General features: G+C 35.5%; 2 protein-coding genes and 3 long non-coding RNA genes across 9 annotated transcripts in view; 3 read left to right on the forward strand and 2 right to left on the reverse strand.

Annotated features, from left to right (window-relative positions):
• The window catches only part of LOC126927261 (uncharacterized), a 30,463-nt gene extending 28,577 nt beyond the window's left edge, over positions 1 to 1,886 (forward strand). The window contains exon 2 of the long non-coding RNA XR_007715334.1: positions 1,767 to 1,886. This is a non-coding gene — a long non-coding RNA (uncharacterized LOC126927261). The remainder of the gene's footprint in view (positions 1 to 1,766) is intronic.
• The window catches only part of LOC126927218 (uncharacterized), a 36,439-nt gene extending 33,295 nt beyond the window's left edge, over positions 1 to 3,144 (reverse strand). Inside the window, exons 1-2 of one of the 5 annotated variants that reach the window (XR_007715291.1) lie at positions 3,067 to 3,143; positions 1,275 to 1,415 (exon numbers count right to left, since the gene is read on the reverse strand). Coding sequence is in view for 1 of the 5 variants with exons in the window: in XM_050743497.1 (XP_050599454.1) it covers positions 946 to 1,264 (319 nt within the window). In the remaining 4 variants the exon portion in view is untranslated. The other 4 variants (XR_007715290.1, XR_007715289.1, XR_007715292.1 and 1 more) reach the window with 4 other exon arrangements.
• A 3,045-nt stretch (positions 3,145 to 6,189) lies between these two features.
• Positions 6,190 to 10,259, reverse strand: LOC126927224 (uncharacterized). Its single transcript, XM_050743505.1, has 3 exons — positions 10,204 to 10,259; positions 7,911 to 8,077; positions 6,190 to 6,998 (listed from the first exon to the last, which is right to left on the reverse strand). The coding sequence occupies exons 1-3, from the start codon at positions 10,220 to 10,222 to the stop codon at positions 6,729 to 6,731; spliced, it is 456 nt and encodes a 151-aa protein (XP_050599462.1). The 5' UTR covers positions 10,223 to 10,259; the 3' UTR covers positions 6,190 to 6,728.
• Positions 10,260 to 22,565: 12,306 nt separating this feature from the next.
• Positions 22,566 to 25,845, forward strand: part of LOC126927257 (uncharacterized) — a 48,987-nt gene continuing 45,707 nt past the window's right edge. The window contains exon 1 of the long non-coding RNA XR_007715329.1: positions 22,566 to 22,824. This is a non-coding gene — a long non-coding RNA (uncharacterized LOC126927257). The remainder of the gene's footprint in view (positions 22,825 to 25,845) is intronic.
• On the forward strand, positions 25,424 to 25,837 carry LOC126927250 (uncharacterized). Its single transcript, XR_007715320.1, has 2 exons — positions 25,424 to 25,655; positions 25,738 to 25,837. It is a non-coding gene; the product is annotated as an uncharacterized LOC126927250 (long non-coding RNA).

The following is a 25,845-nucleotide window of genomic DNA, read 5'->3' on the forward strand; positions in this document are numbered from 1 at the left end:
ATGGAAAATTCGTCGTTACTTGTTTCATACGTACGATACTTGTTTGTAACTGTGGAAAAACGCGTTTATTGCCCAGCTTCGTACGACATGTTTTTCGGTAAATATTTACAAAGCGGACAATCTCGCCATATTCAACGGCTTTGAAATATGTTTGCCAAGGCTAATATTCCGAACAACTTTTTCCTGTAATACTCTTTACCGTCGCTCTGCTTTCCGCGATATTCGCAGCAATTTCTGTCTCGACGACAGCGATGATTTCGTAGTTTCGCTTTTCTCGATATCACTGCTAAAGCTTTTCCTACCTCGAATAACGACGCAAAGCTTCGTATGAATCGTATCTATCCTGTTACTTGATACGCGAATTTAATTCGAGGTAGCCTCAGTGATGTTTCTTCCCTGTGCGAGTTGAAAATGATTATCAGAACTGCATATATATATATATATATAAATGTACGGACATCAACGTCCGAGACGTTCGTCCATGCCAAACGATAACGCGTACAGGAAACATTTGTTCAAAATGACTTTGACTTTAGCTATATTTTTAAATTGGAATTAGCTAATGGTCGTTCGCTTTGTAAATGATTATTTCTTTTTCTCCTTTTTGCCTGCAGATTAAGCCCTCCCTGTTTGACGGTTTAAATTTATTAAATTAAATTTATTAAATTAAATTTATTAAACCGAATATATATATATATATATATATTCGTTTGTACTACGATTACTCTCATACTCTATGTATGGTATTATAATATTGACGCTATCAGTTCTTACAGTATCACGATCAGAGTCAATTTTAGAATAGAAGAAGCAATTAACGGCGGATCGCAAATTAAGAAGCTTATAACATAATTGGCAAGGAAGTCGGTAAATCGATCAACCAATCACCTACATCCAACCGTCTAACGAAAGATGAAAAGCCATCGCGATAACGATCCTTCTCACCTGCAGGATTTTCCGGATTCACAGACACGAAGCTCGAATTATTCCTGATCGACCACCACTTTTCGTTTTTCGGCTGAAACATCACATGCTGGCCATTCGTCAGCGGCTGAACGAAGAACGATCTCTGCCCGATCAACATCAAGGCGTACACTTCTTCTTCGCATATCGTCACGACGACGAAGGAACTCGCGTCTCCTTCCAAGCTGCCTTGTCGAAGATCGCAGTTCGCCTTGGCGTTACGTCGCTCGGACTTGGTTTTACCCTGGCGCACCCAATTCACGGTGAAATTCGACGACAGTATCAATCGATCGTTGGACATGGTCCTTAAGGTCCAGTTGCTGATCTCGAGGAACACCGGCTCTTGGTGGAGATACTCGCGCCAAGTTTCTCGGTCTTCGTGGGTCGATCTTCTGTTCCGCGCGCTCTCATTCGGGATCACTCGAGGGTAAACGATCTCGTACTCCTGCAAGCTTTGCAAAAAGTCGCTCATTCGCGACTTAGTAGCGATCGTGCCGAGCAGCCACGTGGCGAGGAGAAAACTGGGAAGTTTCGATCGCGTCATGTCTCGCGCGCTTTGATCGAAATTTCAATAGGATTTTGTGGCTACCCAAAACTCGCCAGGCATGCTCGTTCACTCGCAGACGTAGTTATCGCGATGAAAGCAGCTAATTCGCAGACCCGATATTCTCATTTCATTTCGCCGGTTCGTAACGCGTTCGAAACGCCGTGTCATATAGACGCGGATGCGACCATACTCTCGCGTTCTAACATTTTCAATGTCTCGCGCTTTATCACGTAGCTAGCGCGGAAGTAATACGAAGGTGAATCGTTGGTTTTAATACACAGGGTGTTGTTTAATCGATCGTATAATGGAGAAGGGAACGATTCTACGGTACACCAGAGATGAAATGAAATCATAGAATGCAGTGGTTTTGTAGGTAGTGCTTTATCGAAAAGATTAACCGTGAATATTTGCTCGACCTATTTATACCAAATTGATACAGTATCTTAAAATACAGACGAATCTTTCTCAATTTCCTTCGATCATCGTCTCTAGGCGTACGAAACTGCCTCGTTGAATTCGAACGTTTCTCGATTTCCTTCGACGTCTTTCAATTTCTTCTTTTTTCAATCGCCGTTCGCCTTCTCAAAGCTGTCTTCGAACAGAATTCTTAGAACGACTTCCAATTCCTTTCGATTCGTCCAATCGTTTAGCTTTACGAAACTGTTTCGCTAAACTCCTTTTTCCACTGTACTTGCGTATCGTAACAAACTCGTCGGCGGTAACTCGCGTCGATTAACGATTCACCACCAGTAAAGTAACCGGGAATGCAGCAAACTAGTAATCGGTAGAACGAAGCGGAACGTAAGTGGAGCGAGCGATAAGAGCGATCGCGACAATCGCACGCCTCGCCCTGCGATTCCCACGCGAACGAATCATCAAATTCGAGCCAAAGATTCTCACTAACTCGAAGATTCGCGCCAGTATTTTCCACGCGCGCGTCACACAAATTCGAACGACTTTCGCGAAAAGGACGGAAGGATAAGACGATCGATCGGATCTCGGGTCGATCGCGATACCCCCGGACAGAAGGTTTCGACGAAAAAGTGGAGTAGACGCGACGAAGGAGCGTCGTGCAGCAACTGGTGGCCAATTTATTCACCACGTGCCGTAGGAATTTAATTTTCTTTCGCGCAAGAACGATCCACCATCGGAGAAAGTAGAATATAATTAATTTCGATCTCGTGTCGATCGCGACGTTCCGGATGGAACGTTTCGCCGAAGAGGTGGAATAAACGCGACGAAGGAGCGTCGTGCAGCAACCGGTGGCCAATTTTTCCACCACGTGGCACCACGTGGAAATTTAAACGTTTCCCATGAAAATGACGCACCATTGATGAAAGTAAAATACGATAATTAATCGGTCGTCGAGTCGAACGTGATATTCCGGATAAAACTTTTCGATGAAAAAAGTGGAGTAAACGCGACGAACGAGCTTCGCGTTACGACTGGCAGCCACATGGACGGATGAACGCGGCTGGAAACGCACGCGAGTGCAGCGGCGAATTGTGCGTAAGAGTAAGCGCGAACGCGAGACTGGAAAAAGCACCAGCGCTTACCGCCCACTGAAGTTCTAATAATGGCAGCTTTATGTGCAATCACCGAGAAACGAGGATGCTGGCGAACGCATTGTTCGAACCCGACCGAGACGATTTAACAAGGGCCGAGGATTTCATCTTGAACGTTGCTCTTGTCACGACCGGCATACTTCAAATCCGATGGACCGATGATGGAGATAGAGATGTGGCGGCCTTGGCGACAATGTATATCGCCGAAGTGCCTAATGAGTCACCTGTATCCTAACGGTCCTTCCACCGAATGTCCTAGAAGTGTGACAACGGTCACGTACGCCTACAGGGTAGTGGGGATATTGAGGGATGACAAACAAAGAAGAAACAGATGTTTTTTCTTTTCGTTCGAGCCCCCTGTTCTTTATTTTACGTGACACTCTCGACCCCACCAGAATTCTTCGCTTTCCCTTGAACCGCGAACTCGAAAATATCGTATTCAGTAAGGCGACGAATCTAATGAACGGGAATTAAATCTGTTCCGACAGCTTCCTTTGCCTGGATGAAAGAATAAGTACGAGAGATAAATTATGTCAGATAATGCACAGTGACTGGCAGAAAAGTCATATCTACTTACGTGTATGAATTCTAAGTAAAATTTATATTAAACATTTCTTTTTTTGTCTATTACACACTTTTTTTTCTATTCTACGATATCTGTTACACGTTTACTCGTCTCGTCGATTACAATTCAATTTTATAAAATTACAGCATTTCTTCTTCAAATTTTCTTCATGGCTTTCGATATTTGCAATGCTCAGTGCGTGGTGGCTGTGCAGCTACAGCTAACAATATCTTGTATATCAGTATCTTTTATAATCTTATACAGTGGCTGTGAAAAGGTATTTATATGCGTTAGGTTGTCCCAAAAGTTTCTTTAGTTTTATAAGGAAATATAATGTTATTATTATTGAATTCTGTACGAATAAAATAAAATGGATTCTATTACTACAAAATAGATCATACATAATTCAATACAATAATATGATACAAAAAATGTACATTTATTATTTCCTCACAAAACGAAAGAAACTTTTATGCCAACCTAATGCTAATACTTACGTATCTCTATCTTTTTCAATTTTTTTTCATCAGCCGTTACATTTCACTTTCAACTAGTGTCAATAGTTCGTAGTCATACGATAGTACTATCAAGTGACGCGAAATTTATCTGTCCATCTGCATAGTGGATGGTTTTCGACCAGTGACTTTAAGCGATTTTCCACTTTCTTCATATTTTTGCTTAGATTCCGCTTCGCTTAAAAAGATTCACATGTATCGATATGAAAATTATTGGAAGATATTCTAACAACTTGCAAGAGTATTCAAGAATTTTTGAGCACACTTTTTAAAACACGAGAACGTAAACAGATATTGCATGATCCTAAACGATCCAGCGTGTAAATGTCGGTAAGGCTTTTGCAGACAGAGGACAATTAATATGCTTTCAATTAATATAATTGATTAGCACGCTGGGATAAACACAATGGTAGAAATAATACAGAAATACTTTTTGTAGCCACTGTAAGTAGCTGTTGGGTACAGTATTGTTCAAAAGTAGACAGACGCTCGATTACTTTTGGCAAAATGTACTTTACTCGCAAGATTATGCATAAATGGACTGCAAAATTTCATAACAGTTAAACGTAAAACGGACAATAGCCTACGTTTTGTAAAATGGTTTATCGAAATTAGGAGATAAAGAATTTCAGATAAGTAAGAGTGTAAAAAAGAAGAGAAAGATGGTTTTAATATTAATTTTAAAAATATTAAAAGGGACATTTCTGATTTTCTTATCCGTTGATAAATTGTTGTTTGAATAATTGCTTCTTGGAATAAAAAATATTTCTTTCCATTTTATTTGCGTTTTACACAACGAGATGAATGGCAACGAACGAGATGCAAAATGAGAGATGCTTAGCATCGAGGCATTACGCGTGGGCGATAGATTAGTATGACTCTTCAGAAAGAAATTACATTACGCTTAACGACGATCGTTATTCTTTCCTGGAATGGTTTTATTTCCTCTTAACAAGGCGATGTCGTCTCACGTTTTCTACGAAAAACAAAAAATTCCATTCTTTGCCTTAGTTTTCATTATATGCTATCGCACGATAAATCATATCCCTTTGTTCACGGATGTGGAAATTTAATTAAAACCGATTTCTAGAAACGAATATGTGTTTTCCATTGGAACAAAACCCTATATCCCGTTAGAACCTTCCAGGAATTCAAGAACTTTGTAATTTTCCGTTTGACGATGTCGGATCTACATTCAACCTAAGCTCTCTCGATTTCTACGAAAATGATAACACGCAGATTTCCAGGATGCTGTTGAAAGAACAGAATGCACGAGTATAAACTGAATGCTTTCATTTAGGCAGTGTAATTACGTTAATTGGTTACAGCTGTAAACGCGCTGGTATAAACTATATAGTTTAAGCGATTTAGTAGATACCTGATCTCGCGTTTCCCTGTTTCCAGCGAAATTTTAGTATTATAAACGGAATGCGGATGTTTGTGCGTTTGAGAGAAATGTGGGTGTGTATAAACGTCCAGGTTGTACACTCTTGTTCACGAGTATCGAAAAATATGCCGATCGTTAAAATTGTTCGCTTCCTGCAAAATAATCAAAATAATTGGAAACCAATCGGAGGATACTTAAAAATTAAAGTAAAATAAAAAGAAAATTAAGGTATAATTAGTAAAAGAATATTGTACAGAGATCGTACGAAGGAATTTAAATAAAAGTTGTGTACAATTTTCTAATGTTATGTGTCCACGAGAAAATTCCCATTCTATTGGGTTTTCCCAAAAATTTCTTTCGTTTTATAAGGAAGTGACAGATGCACATCATTTTTTGTTTTACATTATGATCCATTTTGTTCTATTAGTAGAAAACGGATCATACAAAATTCAATAAAATAATGTAAAAGAAAAAATGTTGTGCATCTATTATTTTCTTATAAAACAGACAGAGACTTTTGGAACAACCTAATATGTTTCTCATTGACATCCTTGGGAATTAAGTAGAGGATAATGGAAAAATGGAAATCGATAAAAAGTATTTATTATTAAATCGAGAGTTTTAATGAATTTTTTTTTTTAGAAAAGTTTGTTACTTTATACAATTTATTGGTAGTGTATTGCTATAACAATTTTTCTAAAATTTACAATTTAAATTACATTGGTTCGTTGAACGATCGAGTAATAACTTAGCAGTGTTTTAAATCTCATTCTCGTAGATTTGATTGTATTTGTAATTATTATAATTATGAGCATCGTATTCTTAAGAACATCCCCTTTTTATATTATCAATTGTTCTTTGATTTATCGACATCATTAGAACGAGAACATCATTATTATTTTCTTATTTCTGAGCTTCGTATTATCGATATCGTCGTAATTTTATTGATTTATTAATCAATATTCATCGTAATATTATTATGAAACACATAAGGAATGAAACTCCATGTACACATTTATAAAATGAAAACAGCATTTTCATTGGTAATGCGATAAATCTTATGTATCGTGTTGTTGTGTAATATTACAGTGTATGTTACAATGTACGTATAAACGCGTTAATAGAACCAATTATTCTCATCGGCGACTAAAATGATTCACGATCGTGTGTTACTTCGTCTGCAATGTCAGGACGGATACATGATAATTGTTAATGTAATTTGTAATACTAAAGCTAGAAACAGATCGATCCCTCTTATCGTCAGATCGTTCGCAGCACCGGTACCGATATTGCAAAACGATTTCTCGCAGCAAGTGGTGCAAGCGGAGAGTTTTGTTCGTTCACCGACCACTATACATCCGGAGTCGCATTTGTTAGTACACTTTCTCTCCACCGACCAAGTTTGTGGACTAGACGTTGAATCTTCGGTGCTGGTAGTGTAAGAAAATCGCTTTACCTGAAGAGAAAGAAGCAAACGTGAAAGGAATATTTGCAGATTTTAAACTTTCACGATGTTCGTTATATGACATGTCCTAGCGGATCGCAAGAGACACTCGTACGCTAAAATATAGTATTTCTTTTAATTTTGTCCGAGTACGAGCTCATTTTGGGCGGCATTAAACCACGAACTTGATAGTATCGAGCGAAAAGAGAAAAAAGAAGACTGAAAAGAAAAGATGAGAAAGAATTCTACATGTACGTAGAATGATTCTTGATACTAAAATTAAATTAATATTTGCAACAATTCCTTGTTTCACTCTGTATGACATTTCACATTGGAACTTGTAACGAACACGAGTGAGTGTGAACGTAACATATTTTTAGTCAAGGGAATATCAATTTTCCAGAATATCTCGCATCATTTCCAGAGAATACGGTTCGTTCATTGTTAATTCGGTCGGTTAATATCGATTACGGATTTCGTAAAATTTTTGCCGTGTATGTGCAAACTGTACAATTATATCATATCCAATATCATTGTTGATTACCAATAAATAAGAAGAACAAATAAAAAATTGCATTTGCATATTCCCTCTAATGTGTACACCATGTACATATGTTCCTATAAAGCGGATTCAATTTCAATAAAGTACGTAATTATTATGAAACTGAATTGATCGACTATATTGAACATTTCCAAACACTAAAATCGCGTTATGAACGAAATGAAACTGTGGCTCTATCTTGAACAGCTTTCTCTCGCTCTCTTGTTGACGATAACTAATATCGCTTTTAGCTAGCTGTTTGCTATATTCTGTTTGCTTTAAAAGCACGCGATCAAAGCAAAATATCAAACATCTGCTGAAACACGTGCGTGACCTGTGTATAATCAACAAGCGTTTGAATCGCTGTTATCATTTGTCATTACCATACAGGTCCTTTTATCACCAGTGCACTTGTGCCCGAAAGTGGTGAAGTTTCCGGTCAGATTGGCGCATCTCTCTCCATCTTCCATTGTATCACACTGATGACACCATAAATCGTTTGCTCGTTCCGACGCTGCGTGAGTTCGATGTTCCGTAGTTAACAGTTGGCCTGATCATCGGACACAATCAACCGACAAATACGTATTAATTAATAGAAATCGTGATTTATCCTAGATTTCTAAAGATTATTAAAATCGACGTAGGAATCGGACGTAAGACGTTGGGCAAATCGTTGTCTACTTTTTAATGCTTCGCATCTTTCTCTCTTTTATTTCTTAGAAATTACTTCCTTCTACTTCTTCCTTTCTTTCATTTTTCAAACAAATGTGTCGTGCTTTCATTAACGTCAGATTTTTGTACATTTTTGTAAAAATAAATAGATATTAGTCTTGACATTTACAGACACATCGGCGATATGCGTAAGATGAAATTTCGTCGCGTTCGTTGACAAGATTGCTAGGAAGATTGCGGAAAGGGATATCATCGAGGAAATCGTCTAATAAGGTGAAACATCGGTTTAGGTTTCTTATTTAGAACGGAATTCTTCGGATGTTTAGCTTTTCCGTCGAATAGCGTCTCTAACGATATTTCGCCAAATTTTCCTGCTGTTCTTGCGATACGTCCGACGGTAAGACTTGGCAAGCAAAATATCGTAAACGTATCCGGAAATTACGAAAAATTTATTTCGATTTATTTCAATTAAACGTATTCCGAGAGCAGCAAACGTATTCCTTATCCATTGGCAGGTAATCAACGAAATCATACACGGGTACTTAAAAATACCTACAGTTATGAAAGATATTTCCAAGTTCGGAAAAACGCTTCCACGCAAGTTTGATCAATCGTACCAATCCTCTAGAGTTTCAGCTTCTTAACAGATTCGATCATCTCCGAAGACTAAACAGACGGTATACGACTACGTTTGCATCTACACGACAATTGGATCTACGCAAGACTGCAGATTCGATATCCACGAAATATTCTATGTATATTTCATGAAGTTAAAAATTATACTGTTTTATTTCACATCTGGTTCCAATAGAATAAGATGGATTAAACGTAATTCAATAAAATAATTTAAAACAAAAAATGTTGTGCGTCTATTATTTCCTTATAAGATAAAAGACACTTTTGGGACGGTCTAATGTTAAAAATTCTCTGTGAAAGTTGATTGTAATATTCTTCTTATCTAAAGAAAAAGAGAAAATAGAAATAGATGTATTCAGTATGAATTATTTATTTTATACATAGGAAACATAGGCAAGACGGTAAATGAAAAAGGTAGCCTCGAAATGAGAATTCATCGCGAAGCTTATCACGGAAGAAAAGTCAATTAAATGCACCGTGTACGATGATCGTTGTTTACACGATTCGTAACACAAATGGCTAACACCTACGAGTGAAGGCTTCAACAGGTGCACTTTCCTCTATATGCAGTTTATATGTAGAGAAAGATCTTCGCTATAAATAGACGAAACATCGTTCCTTCAGACATCTAGTGAAAACTCCCTCAACGAAACACGCTCCTAAAACGCAACTTGCTCGTAAAACAAATAGGGCCATGTAACTGAAAGGAACCTCGAGAAAGAAAGAGAAAAATGGGAAGAAACAGAAACTTCCATTTTCCATTACAGAAACGCTCTTTGTTGAAAGAAAAATTCCTCAAATTAAAAATTCTCAAAGACGAAATACCGCCATTGTCTATCCTGGCAAATTATCTTCCGTCTTAACCAGTTACCTACTCTTGACGAGTATACTCGTCACGCGTAAAAAGCAGTTTTTGCTGTTTAAACTGCAATTTCAGCGAAAACTAAAATATATTCGTAAATTTGAAGACGTTTCGACCATTTGGAAGCCAGGACCAGGTAAAACGAACAAATGAAGAGATATAAATAATTATTATGAAAAAACTATAATACAGCGTGAACAAAGTAGTTGTTCTGTCCTTTCTAACGCATTTTAGTCGCATTAGTCGCAACGGCTAACTGGTCAATACATTGTCGAGTCGATCAACTTTGGTATTCCGATCGTATCGACGTGAAAATCGGCGTGACGAATAAGGCGCAAGAATCGTTTTCTTCTCTCGCAAATACCGAAGATGGACAACGCGTATCGGCGAATTTTTAATTTCAGAAAAATGTAATTTGATTCGTGGCGAAACGTGTGAGAAACGCGTCGAATTAAAGAGGCGAAGGTTTAAGCAGCCCGACAAAGCGAGTGAAATGCGAGGCTTACCATTGATGCTTACGACCATGGAGATAGACACGACGATCAGGAAGTACGTGACAGGGTACATGTATCGGCCATGTTGATAACGTCTAGCGCGTCACATTCGAAAATAAATTCGGCTGATGTCATTGGCGCATTGATCGCATGCTGGTGTATGGCGGCGAGCGCGTTGCGACGCAAAACGAGCGGATTTGGGTACAATAGGCAGCCATATTGAGAATAGCCGGAGTCTGCGCTGGATGGGTACAGCTGCTCCAGAAACCTTGAAGCCCAAGGAAAATCAATATCCATGGCAGCCGGAAGGTCCTGTTCGTTCAGCGGGAACGTTTGACGTCAAAGTTTCTGCGCATTCGCATCACACCCAGAAAAAAGAAAATTCACTGTCACTGAATCAATGATTTGTCGACACCGCAACTAAAATTCAACTTACAATGCCTCGAAAGCTAAAATAGTCCGACACTCGCCGTAAAAATATCTTTCGTTTCGTACGTTCATTCGAACGAAATAACTCGTCTGCAACTGTGGACCGAACCATTTGAATTTTGCTCGACGAGTTAGAGGAAATCTTCGAAATGTGTTATTTAAATCTTCGTTACAGGTCCAGCTAGAAAAGTTGTAAAAAGCTACCTTTACTTTCTTCTTCGCTATTCCGACTAATTGTACTTCTTTCAACATTTCTTTACACGTCACCTATTGTTAATCTTTCCAATTCTTCTAACTCGTAAAAAAAAAAAAAAAAAAAAAAGAAAAAAGGAAAGAAACAAATTGTTTGACTCAATTTTTGAAAAGTTATTCTGTTTTAAAGAACGCACCAACGCCTCCTATAGCCCGTTACACGAGACTTCGGGATTTTGTTCGTTTTGTAACGAAACACGACTATCCAGATCACATTGGTAGAATTTGAAATCATCCTGAAAGTGCAAATGTAAAAGGCAGAAAATAGTTGTGGCGAATATTTGGGGGGAAAAATAGTACATAGTATAGATAGGTATTTTGAGCGTACAATAAATATCAAAAATTATTCCATTGAATATCGAGACGTATCGGTACAACAGATAATTGACTGTTTAATTAATTTCGTGAAATTAATTTCCTCCACGAGATACACCATAAAGAGCTATCTTCAACATGTTATAGACGCGAAATACTGTCCCATTGAACATTGAGATGCATCGATGTGATGGATAATTGACTGTTTAATCACTTTTGGAATCTCTGCGAAATATACACTCGCACTAAATATCTTGTTACTTAAAATACAATATAATATGTAATATGCGATATGTAATATAATATGTAACATACACGTACACACGCGATATATTTATAAAGAAGCACGTATCAGAGTTGGAATAATTTCGTGAGCAACAGTAGACGGTAAATGTAATTTGCAAACGACCTCTTTATCAAATATCGATAAACGCGATCGATATGGAAGGGATCAGTCCTTATGCTGGCCAAATATTCCGTCATCATTCAAACATCCATCGAAACTAATCCCAGTACATACCATTCGAATAATCGAGTAACTTCGTTATCGCGTATGATACAGTGCAATTACTTGATTGCAATGATATCTCAACGATTATTAACAGATACCAAGATGTCTCGACAGTTGCAAAAATCTTTTATAAATAAATTACACGTGGCTCGCGAAGCTGTTTCAACGTTGCTGGAAACTTTTTGCGTATATGATATACGAAGCATTTCGAAATGATCATTGCAGCACTGTAGCGAGACACGCCTAACTTGATCGTATCGGTGAAATTTCAAACGGATTTGGAAGTGTGCATAGAAGTTATATTTACCAGGGACACGTACTTTCCAAAAATCATCAAACTATTCGAACAGTCAATTATTATTTAGTATGTTAATAAGCCACGATGTACAATACCCTTAAAAAGTTAGAAAGAATAAATTTTCGGAAAATGGAACAATTTGACTTTCAAATGGCTTGTACGTGATGTAATCATCTGTTTGATGAACTTTTAATTGCTATCGTAGATAGGATCGTAAAATACTACGAATGTTACAGACATTGTCGTGATTTTCCTATAAAGTAACACACGGCGCGTAGTCCGTTTGATGTTCGATTTGCTTGGCTCTTGTAATCCAATTTCAATAAAATTGTACAAAATGCACGTGATACGAAAGAAAATATAAAATATACAAAATACTCTTTACTTCTCTTTTTTTTTTCAATCATATTCTCAAAAATATGAATTTGCATCAAAATCTACAGTCCAATTAGAATATTAGAAAGAATATTCAGACAGACGATGTATATAAAGGAGATACAAATTACGACGATGAGAGAACTCGCAAGATATTTGTATCTGTGAAATTGCAACTGTTGCGTCGATAAATATCTACGCCGATTAAATGTTTGATACACTTCGGATTCTCATCGGAAAACCAGTAATAACATATTTCTATTTCGTAATATATTTCTGATGTACAGAGGATGCTCTCAAAAAAATATACACCCACTTTAATTAAATGGTATCGTGAAATTGCTGCATCGTATTATTACAATTTTTATACAAATCTTCCTTTCCTTCAATTTTGTGTACATTTCGGATGTATTCCTTTCTTTTAATCCTATTAATGGATCGATAGATTTAATTTTATAAAATTGATTTTTTGAATATTTATACATTCCATATCTTTTTAAGCACCACGTCACACGATTCTTTCGGTAGAAATAACTGCGTAAATTTAATAACTGCGTAAAATTACATTTTCTCTGTACCTGGGAGCTTTTGCGCGGTGAATTTTATACGATCGAAGCCCCTTTTTCGAATGGCATGGGTGCTTCGGCATGGGAAAGTGCCTCTCCATTATCGTTTTAGCTGGCTGTTTCCATTTGTATAAAATCGTCGTTATTATCGTCTTTATCACAACGAAACCATCCCATTACATTAGTGTATTTAAGGTTTCCCCACAGTTACCCCATCATTCGAGCAATCCACGTGCTTTACATAATTCTCAATATCACGTTTCCATTTTCTAACATCTGTGACTGTAGCTTTTCCAACGTCACGTACTCTTGATGAATTCTATCGCCGATTCTTACACCACCTCCCACCTTTTTAATTAAATTCTATTTTCTTTCTGTACGACTGGAACGTTGTTAGTTTCATACCAAATTCTTATTTATCGGAATTCTATTCTATCGAACAGAGAAAAGAATGTGTAGATTTTTTAAAAAGAAACTTATCCGTCACTGAGAAATGTTAGGTTCGACTGATAAAACGTACAGACACCAGAGTATTCGTGGGAGCAGTCGAACATCAACGATCTCGGCATATTCCACCTCAAACGCGATTCCGTAAAATTCAAACTAATCGTCCAGCGAGCTGTTCCATGTTTTCCAAACTGAACAGATCGTGAGCATCGGCCAGCGATATGGGAAATGAAGATAATTTCCAATTGTTCGTAACATCTGACGATCATTCGACTTAAAACATAGTTCTCGCGGTCGCGGCAAACAAGTTACGCAGGCAATTTGTCAGCTGTCGAGCGAGAGAGCTGGCTGGTTGTACTGCGTTGAAGCAGAGCGATGCGAAGAACGGGAGAGACGCGAAAGGGAAGCGTTCACCGAGAATACGTCCGTTTCGTCTTTCTCGTTAGACGGTGGAAATGAATTGGCGATTTCACCATGAATACTACAAAGGAAGTTAACGCTGTAACTGGCGCGAGTTTCGCGTGAAACGTAGCCTTTGACGAGGTGAAAGCCGGTTTGTTTCCGCGTCTCGCCGAACAAATCCGATAACCAAAATTGTCTGACGAAATTGTTTTACACGAGCCGTGTTCTCGGTAACGCTAGCGGCTATTTAATCAAAATTGTCGGCCGCGTTTCTCGTTGGCCGTTCGATCGACCAACGTGTAATTAAAATGATACTCTTAATAGATCCTCATGGACAAAGATAGCGAGGCTGGCAGTTGGCGAAGCGAGCTAAGCAAATAGCGAATTATATCGCGTGTTATAACTGGATCGTGGAAGTTTGCGCATATTTTTACACTGATAAATTAACCCTGCTGCTGATCCTCTTGTCGTAAGACAACATAGGAAAATATATAAGTAAATAGTATCGCGAATAATTACGAATAATTGCATTCATTTTCGTTAAAGGTAAATTATATTGTATTTACGTGCCAAGGATAGAACTGAAATTGCCGCTAATATTGATTTATTCTTGTTAAATTGCAATGTCAGAATAAAAAAGTTTAGTAGTTAGCGGTTGCGACCTCTTTGAAAAGCGTGTACCTAAAAGTGTGTCGCGAACAGTAAGCGATGGCGAGTATACTCGTCGAACACGGAGTACGGGTGGCTGTTATAATATAGAATTAAGTTGTTACGAAACGACTGTTTTATTTTTCAATTTAGTACTGACGGGGCTCGTCGTAACGTAAAATACTGCCATCTCTTCGTGACGAGTATACTCGTGGAAAACAGCCAATTGGTTAAACCAGGACCAGATCACGATACCGTTTAAAGATGAAATTTGTAGAATGGTTAGAGTTAGAGAATATCGGAACTTTGTATTATTATAACGTTTACCATCGCTGCGCTCTCGATATTAACCCTTAACTGCTGCTCTGGGATTCCCAGACGATATAAACATCCGCGTAACTTCGCTCTCGAGCAACGCGTGATGTCAAGTAATTTTCAATTAAGTCGCCCCTTATGACTATAACTTATAACTTCTGATCTTTGTTCCGTATAGGAGTAATTGAGAACGTACAACTTTCCTTTCGCTTTGTTTCGTCTTGTCCATTATGGATGAAAATGCGATTATAGTTACGAAACGAATCATTCTTCGTTGATCGCGATACAATGGAAATGTTTACAGCGAACGTTCCCGAGTGCTTCGAATAAAGAAAGAACGATGCAATACGATACTCTTTGACTTATAAATAACTTTCCTTTGAGACCAATCGGTGGATCAATTTTCTGGCTCCGCAGACGCAATGTTACACGTAATCCTAGGAATCGTGAAGTTTTCAGTCTTTTCTAATATTATTTTTCAACTTGAAATTCAATCTATTGGACGTAGGAATATTTTTACTGTAAACTATTAGAAAAATGTCCATCGTATAATCGACGAGCATCGCGAGAGTAATATCCAGGCTTTAAATTCTAAAGGCTCGTTACCGTACAACTGTAGTAGGCAACGTCGTTGCTCTAAACACGTACGTAATTTTGTTCACATTGTATAACCGATAACTATTTTCTTTTTATTATTTCTTTTTATTCGAATGTCCTTCAGCTTTCGCTTTACCACCGTACATCATCCCTACGTCATGCACCGATACTATTTTTCTTTTACACTGTGACACTTACTTCTCTGCTTGACCATGAGATCCTGATCATCATGCAAATGGTCTAAGACTGTTGTCGTAATACTCTACGGAATAACTAAAATTGTTGTATCGTTCTAACACGTTATAGATTTTATTAAAGAGGAACGTTTACTCGATAGAAGACTCAGATTCAGGAAATAAGACACCGGTTTTCCCTGACGCCACTTTACGATATAAATAATTAAACTTTTTCTCCCTCGTATATGGAAAGCTTAAAATACTTTTCCTGTATTATCTATGCCAAATCTCCTGTCAATTTCGTTACTAAAATAAATGTTACAGTTATCAGCAATAATCGCTTGCACTCGACTATACGTTTCTTTAATTAAAAATTTATCAAAGCGAAGTCTTCGATTCTTTAAATTCTGCAAAATTTGATGAAACGCGCAATGACTCGAAACTTCCGACGAGTAATGTACGCGAAAGACTCTGTATACTCGTTAGGTCGTTCCTCAAACGAGAAACAGATCAAACTGTTCGCGTTCGAGTCAAAAGTAAAGGGAAAAGATTAAATTTCCTAACTTTCCGTCGATAGGATCTTCATCGATGTTTATGACAGTTGACTTCTCTTAATTAGCGAAGCTTCAAGCTTTCGATATTTCCAAGTTTCAATAATTCTCATTCTCCGTTCGCCTTTCAATGACCGTTATTAGCGTGAGCGTGTGTCAATAATCAAAGCGAACGATGCTCTTTTGAACCTTCCTTTCCTCTTCCATTCGTCTTCCTTTTCAGAACGGAATAATGGCTAGATCTACTTTACTCGTTGCGCTGATTTAACGAGTGCGTGTTTATTCTCTCTTTATTCTTCGTCTGCTTCTGCCCTCGCATCTGTTGAACATCGATTCGATTGCTGAACTCGACTGTGTGATTCTCCTATCAGGAACGACATTTGCGTCGGAATATACATGTTACGGTCGTTCTTTAAAATTCTTCTAAATTAAAAGTTCCTTAAAACTCTCCTAGCTGCAAAGTTCTTCTCCTGAAAGAGTCGCGGTAAACGTGGATATCTGACGTTACGCGTTCGTTAACGAGCTTCTCTTATGTCAAATATTACAAAGCAACGATTTACCCAAAATATAGAAATATCTTCCGAAATAGCGGACTCATCGTTAGATTATTAGATCGCGGATGTTCGTGCATTTGTGGGAATTTTAAAAATGCAAAAGTCCATGAAACGTTTAGGAAACGTAGAGGATGAAATAAATCTTATCTATATATATCTTGAATATGTTTGTGTATGAATATCTTATGATTTGTGTGTATGAATATCTATATCTTTGTGTATGAATATGAATATCTTTGTGTATTTGCTACGATATAATTATTAAAAAGAAGAAGAAACTTTCAATCATGAGAAAGATGGAATATAATGAAATATATTCAGACATTGAATAAAAATTTTTATTTTCATTTCGGAAGATGGAACGAACACGAAATATGCAGCAAATTTTGCGAATGTTTCAAAATGAAGGAACTGCGCAAATATAAATATTTGCAAGTTAATTGCACTTAATATGGAACACCTGACTTTAAAAGCTTCCCAAAAACAGAAACATGCTTTTCTTTTCAATTGCCTTCGAGAAATTAATAAGTCCTTTCTGTGTCGCTTTATAAATTCTTTTAACATCGTTTTTTCCTAATATTAAACGTTTCCTAATATTAAAATATTAAAATAAAATATTAAAATAAAATTCCTAATATTACGTTTTTTCCTAATATTAAATTCTAACAATTTCTTACAATTTTTCAGCTGAAAGTTGTATTAAAATAATTTTGGCAACTGCTGAAAATTGTTGAAATTGTTGCACCAAGAGCGTAATTTCTGGGAAAAAAGGGTCGATGAGAACTCAAATCCTTCCGGGACTGTTTTACTCGCTCTATTAAACAAACATGTTTAATGATAAATCATGCAAAAAGTAATATTTTTTACGTTCATTATTTAACACGACTCTCAGAAAAATTTTATAGGCTGTCAAACGTAACAATCAACTGCATTCGATCAACGCATGCTTTCATTTTTAAGGAAATGTTTCATTTATTATTTGCGTTATTACTTTAATAAACGTTTGCTATACCGTTAACGTTCATATCTATAAACCAACGTTTACTTACAGCTTTACCCTTACATAACGTCAATCTTCGAAAGAATTACGGATTTTTATTATACAATATATTAATCTTAGTTATTATAACGTTAAGTTATTAGCAAAATTACAAGATTGAAGTTACCAGAAGAAAAAAAGCGAGGTGTTCGTTTCCTCTTTTACAAATATAGAAGAGGAAGGTTGCTTAAGAATGATTAAAACGTAAAATGAAATTCTAATTAAATAAACGCCGTATTACCATTTTTCTACTATAGTTTCGAGTAAATTCCGCGCACTAATCGTATTTCTCTACGGCACAATAATAACATTCTGTTAATCAGCCTTTGAAATGTCACCGCAAATGTTCCATGTGCAACGTGACGTGTATTCCGTGATAATTTTCTTAAACTATATGAAGTTAACGTTTATAACATTCTATAAAGTAATAAGCAAACTAAATGAATAGCCTTCATCACGCTGTATATCCTGTTTGCATATTTAATATTAATATCAAAGCTTCCATGCAAAAAGATGTTGTATTTTGCAAGCGTATTTTATTACCGAGTGCATAATAATTCATTAACAATCCCCACGATTTATCGTCACAGTACGAAAGTACGTTCAATAATTTACATTCTGTTTTTACACAGTCTGTTGTAGCTATACTTTGTTTTCACGTATTTCAAGTAAACATATCATCGATAAATACACCAGTACAAACGCTATTATATCGATGCAAACGTTAAAACATTTTCATCATGGTGAAATGTATTTGGTACATCAATTTTAGCGAATTCAATTAATGTATGACGAATGTTAAGCATTTACTTTGATTCGTTGAGTTTTAAGAATGAAATTAATTAAAATTTCCTTCAATCAAGGTAGATGTAATTTTAACAGAAAATTCCATTAAATTTCTATAAGTATTTCTAATGGTTACTCTTATGCCTATAGATAAAAATTAAAAAGCAAACTATCCTATAAAAATTAACAGATAAGATTATTTTTTCCTGTTAATTTCTATGCCATAATTGCCTCTTCGATTCCCCATTTCTCTACGATTTATTCGTCTCGTACACAATTTTAACGTAATATTTGTAACAACAGACAGAGATACTTAGTTAGATTTAACACGATTCTTTTTTTCGCTTTTGTTAAAAAATTATTCGCAGACCGCAGCTCCTCCTTCGATAAATTTTAATTCTCATTACGTGTACGTACATAAAACGTAGCGAGTACGAAACAATCACAGAATAACGTGATCTTCGATGAGATGCGATGTTTTAATAAGTTCTGATAATAGATGCATCATTAAATATGTAATTGGAAATGGTTGTTAATCGCGAGCATTAAATAATAATGTAATTTGAAAATAAATTAAATTCGATATATTTATACCGAATATATTAAAGACGTTTTAACATCGACATATTCAACATTTACTACTATTTTCCAGGCACAATATCTTCTTGTCGTTACGTATTTGAAACCTCCATAATATCTGAACTTATTTTAGCGGACACAGCAGTATGTAATAGTTACATTAATGAATAAAAAAAAAAAAAAAAAAACAACAACAAATCGCGAGTATCTTCGTTAACTTACAAGATACGTATTATTAAATATCCAAAGAACAATTCTAAACAATTTTGCAGAAATAACATTCCAAACAAATATAATACTTATTAATTGATATATTAAATTCGTCGGATGCAATTTTTTAATCGCACATGAAACAAACGTATATTTCTCATTTCGTTGAATTGTTTTCTACATTTAAATTATTCCTGGATAGATGAGAATTATACGAAACTCTCGAAATAAGGAAATAAGCAAAATAAAAAGAAAAAAAGAAGAAAAAAGAGAAGAAACTGGTAGATTTCACTTATCGTTAAACTTATATTCTTAAACCAAGTTAAACTTAGTTCGCCATCTTCGTGATATCACGCAATTCAACAAACTGTCAGATGCAAATACAACGTTAACATAGAATTGTAACGATAAAAGTTATATTCGAAGTTATGGTAATCTCATCTGCTATGACTCATCATTGTGCAACTGTAACTTATACCATTAACAAATCTGTATTTTCAGCCACGTTTCTAACTATAATCGTACATTCCATGTACATAAGTAATGTCCACATTGAGGAACGTATAACGCTTAGTTAATAAATTCGAAACCACATCGTTCGCGTGTAGTCCACGCGAACTATATTTGAATTGTGTTAAAATGGCAATTTGTAAATTTTATACGTCATATCGAAGGGATTAAGGATATTGAAGGAGAATACATAAATATTCGAGTCGCGTACATAAGTCTTAATATTATAATAATAAATAATAAGTCATAAATAAGTCATAAATAAATCATAAATTTTCATAATCTTAGTACGTTATTGATCTACGATATAGTAAAAGTTCTATACAATAAGTAATAAGCTTTATACAATAGCTCGTGGTTGATAACTCCGCGTTAAATACAATTTATGGCAACAAAATTTTATCCTATTCTAACAGTTCGTGGAAATAAAAATCGACGGACTTATGTAACTTCCAGTTGGCGAACAAATTAACGCAAGTTTCCAACGAATGAAACGCGAATAATGGGCCAAGGAATTTCCGACGATATGAAGAATTAGGTAACGTTGTCGGAGAAGAGTGCGCGAATGTAATACAATACCTTGGAAAAGTAAAACGTTTCTTTTAATAATGTAAATGGGCTGAAAAATATTGCGGCAGAAGCGAGCAATTACTGATTCTACGTGAAAAACCGAGTGGAAAATGTGGAATAAAATTTGTAAAAATTTCAGTACACCGGTTAAATCCTCAATTTCGATCCTCGGATGAAAAAAAAATTAATTGTAATAAATCATACCAGGTGTTTTTCCTATCTTTCTTATTTTTCACGTAGAATCACACTCTGTGTTTCTATTCGATCTATTGGCCAAAATCTATAAAATACACGTGGCGATCAACGTATCGATGCATTCTGTCAATTAAAAAAAGAAGATATAGCTTAACGTAGAATAATCTTTTTTATTGCGATAGTGATGGAAATTTCATTATCGAGATTAATCGTGAGCTTGTTGAAAGTCTGATCGGCGCTATAACGAAAGAGTAGTTAGGCGAGCGGAATCACGGCGTGGAATGGAAAAGCGTGAGAAAGTAGTCTCATAATGTAATTAATGATCGAGGAATCGAAATTCTGTCGTATTTTACAGCGAGGATAAGAACTACTCAAGCGACAATCGAATGTCACTTAAGCGCTCTGGAGATGGAATCAATTAGTACTTGAGTGGCGTTAATTCTTGCGCGAAGATCAATTCTCGCAAACTATTCGAAAAATAAGGATTAAAAGGTTTTTACATAGGGAAGCGTAGGATTGAAGCTTAGGATTTAATTTTGACGCGAATAAATGAAAGTTTAAGAATCGAGATTTAATTGAAATAAAAGTAGGATCGTTAAATTAAAAAACGTGAAGAATTCTCAATTCTTGTCGCATATGAAGTATAGACACAAGTCTTTCAAATAATAAAATATTTAACCAACGTTAAATATTGAACTATAACGTGAAAGTAATATAAATGTAAATGAATATCGAACATTCTGAATTATAACACCAATTAATCGCATGCTAATTAATATTTATGAATCATAAGCGAAACACGATGGAAAATCGAAATTCGATATATATATTTCGAACCGTAAAAATAAGATCAGTAGAATGAACATGAGTTGGTGTACACTAGTTTTTTATTAAATGAAAAATAATAGATACGAATAGTAATAATAATAGGATATTTCTTAATTAACTTTTTCATTAATAGATATTATGTTTACATATATACAAATAAATATAATTTTCTACAAATAATATATATGTTATCAATTTAGGATATGAGTATAAAATTTCTCACCATGTCACAAATTTTCCCGAACGTTATTTTTCGCATTTGAACTTGCAGTTGGATACTACGACTATATTTCTTATATCTGTTTACAAGTTTAATAAAACTATTTTACGCTATGGCTTCGCTTGTTACTTACGGCTTCTTCAAACCAAGCGATTAAGAGATGGAATAAAGCTGAAATTACGTGATATAATATGCGCGTATACTTCGTGTGCCTGACATTGCGAGCATCACACTACTTACAAAGGAGATTTTACCTTGTATAAATCATACTTTTATTTTGGCAGCATAATAAATTTTATCCGATTACTTGAAAGCTGTTTGTATTCCGAGTTATTAAGCATCGTTATAACAACGAATGGTATTGATAATTCTCTAATTTATTTAAATTTCCAAATTAACATAAAGTGTTACGTAATCATTTTATAAATGTCTTAAAACGTTATGAAAATTATTTTATATCAAATCTTCCCTTAGAGAACGTGGGCAGATGAATATTAAACTTTGATGGAACGCATCTAACGATTAAATATTACATATCTATGAAATTCATCTAAATGATTAAATATCAGATATCTATGGTATTCATCAAACGATTGAATATCAAATAATATAAAATAAATATAAAATAACAGTTAGCAACATTTCGATATTATGGATTAATTGAATTAACTTTTAAATCGAAACACAAACGTGTTAACTACAACCTGCGGATTAAAGCGATTACAACTTTTTCCTTTTTTTTACTTTTTTTTTTTTTTGATAGGAAAACTTCAACCAATACTTTTGTGTAAGCCTGTGAGGTAAGCCTCGACTTCTAAACTAACTTCGTAAGCTATAGAACTAAAAGAGCATAATCGTAATGTGATACGAATAGTCGGAAGAAATTTAACATTTATTTAAAAATTATATATGTGTATTTAAAAACCACAATATTACAAAGTCTTTAACTATATTTTTATGAATCTGTATAATTTGTTAGAATTTTAAAAGGATACATATATATATGCAAGCTCCCTAGATTTCATGTAGGATAGGGATTCTTTTTGTTTCGCGGGTAGCACGACAGGCTGTGTTTCACGGACAGACCGATCTTCCCTTGTTTTACGGACGACCATTTTAAGAAGCACGTTTTTCCCGAACGGACGGACAGAGAGTTACATCAGAGACAAACAAGGTTACGGAATAGTTATTTAAGATTTTAAAGACTGAAGAAGAAAGATCGGTAGCTCAGGACGTTGAAAATCGATTCTCAATTTTCAGGTAAACATTGTACTAAAGACTTGTTATTTCCCGTTTATATAATTATTGTTATTTATTGTTATAAACGCATATTAATTGTCGTTTATTTTTGTATTTTATTATTTACTTTATAATAAAAACTCGATTTTCAGACTACAGAATCGATCCCTGAATTATCACCAAATTACGATCTTACAAATCGATTTTCACTACGCCATGCCGTTAGAAGTGAAGCTACGTATCGCCATGAACGAGAACGCAAGGGGGAGAAAATAGAATGCATAAGAATCCATAAGAAAACCAGAAGATGAAGTATGTGATGTCTTTCCTCCAGAATATCAAGCAAGAGATCATCGTCCGCGATTATTCAGTTTATCGATAGTGAAGAAAGCCGCAAACAGCTTAACCAAGGTAAGCCATTACAGAAACATTGCACTCACGATGGATGACGCAACGGCAGCGTCATACATCGGTACAAGTTTAAACTTCGTGTTTCGAGATATTTACTTAGAAGAATCGGAGATCATCCCCACAAGGAAAATAAAGACCGAAGTCGAAAAGCCCAATCTTCAAACAGAAACATTATTAGAGATCTTCCAGAAACAAAACATGCATGAGAGAGAAGGCACAGACTTTGTCATAAAACAATTTGATGGAAGGCAAAAAGCCACAGATTGGAGTATGAAATATTCATATTTCACATACGGATCCCTTCCATACTCTAATATGAGTATGAAACCGAATACGAAAAATACGAAATCCAAACTGATGAAAAAAGGATCAAGAATTTGAAGAAATATTTGGGAAAAACAGCATCAGAATGGTACCAAGCAAATCTGCTGAAGGATGAAGAATACAACTGGGAAAATTGGAAGGTGGCAGTTCAAAAAGCTTCTGGCAATAAAGGTTGGTCTGCAGTACGATACACTTATAACTTTAAATACATTTCAGGTTCATTCACTGAATATGCCATAAAAAAGGAATGATTAATATTGGAAGTAAGGAGGAAGACTTCTGAAGAGACAGGGATAAATCTAATTGTTATTGGATTACCCATACACATTCAAGATAAAATGGATAAAGAAACAGTACAATCAACAAATGAGTTAATCGGATTCTTGGGGCAATATCAGACGAAGGGAAAAAAAACACAAGGGAGTAACGCAAGATTGGACAGAAAGCCAGAGCCACTGCCCAAGAAACAACCTTGTGTGATTTATGAAGCACTGAATTTCCCAGGTCGATTTCACCCAATAACAACTCACCAAAGAAATACATGCACATACTCATCGATCATTTTTCAAGGGTTGTTTTTATGTCCACATCGAAAACACAACACACAGAAGATATCATAAAACTTATAGACTCGACAGGAGAAACTGATTCCATAAAAATTATCCTTGCAGACCGATACCCAGTAATGACATCCAAAGAAATTCAAGAGTATAGGAGGAAAAGGAACATTAAATTAATTTTCACCTCGACAGACTGCCCATCCTCCAATGGACTGAACAAAAGGGTAAATCAAACATTAGTAAACAGGATCAGATGTAATTCAGACAAAAATAAGAGAAACTGGACAGAAATCACAGAAGAAAGCGTAGAAGAAAACAATAACACCAGACACAGTGTAACGGGGTTTGCCCCAAATCATTTACTGAATGGAAAAATGATTGAAATCGTCCCTAAGGAAATAATGGAGAATAAGATAAACCTAAAAAGAGACAGAGAAGAAGCATTCAAAAACTCAACAAGAAATTTCGAAATCAACAAACAAAAATACGATAAAAAAAGAAGAGAACACGAATTTAAAATCGGTGATATGGTCTTCACCCATAACGGAAAAAAAATGAATAGAAATAAGCTGGAAGAAATGAGGAAAGGACCTTTCATAATTCTAAGAAGGATTTCAAACTCCATATATGAAGTGGATAACGGTAATCGGGGATCTGAAGGGAATCTGTTTCACTCCCCATTCGAGGGGCGGTGTAAACTCCCTAGAGTTCCTGTAGGATAGGGATTCTTTTTGTTTTACGGGTTGCACGACAGGCTGTGTTTCACGGACAGACCTTCTTTTATTTTATGGACGACCATTTTAAGAAGCAAATTTTTCGCGAACGGACGGACAGAGAGTTACATTAGAGACAGACAAGGTTACAGAATAGTTATTTAAAATTTTAAAGACTGAAGAAGGAAGATCGGTAGCTCAGGACGTTGAAAATCGATTCTCGATTTTCAGGTAAACATTGTACTAAAGACTTTTTATTTCCCGTTTATATAAGTATTATTTATTGTTATAGACGCATATTAATTGTTGTTTATTTTTGTATTTTATTATTTACTCCATAATAAAAACTCGATTTTCAGACTACAGAATAGATCCCTGAATTATCCCCGGATTACTATCTTACATATATGTACATATTTGTATATATATATATATATAGAGAGAGAGAGAGAGAGAGAATGTTACAAGGAAGTAATCTAAAACTCCGTAAATTTGTAGTACATGTTTAATGAGAGAAGTATAAAATATCTGATAAGCGTAGATCCAATAATTAATCCTATTTACTTGATATACCGTACTTTTTATTTAACATTTAAATCGAACGTTTAAATCGAACCCTCGATAGAATAGATAGAATAAACGTGTCCAATAAAATAATCTCGTCCATCATCTGATTTGAATCCAACGAATTTTTTTTTATGAATACACATAGAGAGAAATCTACCTATTGTGGACACACGTACAAATCAATAAATAATGCATGTCGTGGAATATCGGCTACAGAAGGAATAAATAGAGAATTATGTATTATCCACAGATGGCAGTTATACAGTGACTACGAAAGGTATTTAAATAATATGAATATAAATACATGATACACGTATTAAACTTGGTATTATTTAATGGTACTTTCATACGATTATAAGGATTTGATTTGAAATATAAAAGCTGATAGGAAAACGGTTCATTGGAAAATATGGACACGCGCAAATATTTTCTCGTGCCCGCAGTATATTAAAACAGAAAGTCAAATA

This window comes from Bombus affinis, unplaced genomic scaffold (genome assembly GCF_024516045.1).
Source record: "Bombus affinis isolate iyBomAffi1 unplaced genomic scaffold, iyBomAffi1.2 ctg00000080.1, whole genome shotgun sequence".
Lineage (NCBI taxonomy): Eukaryota > Metazoa > Arthropoda > Insecta > Hymenoptera > Apidae > Bombus > Bombus affinis.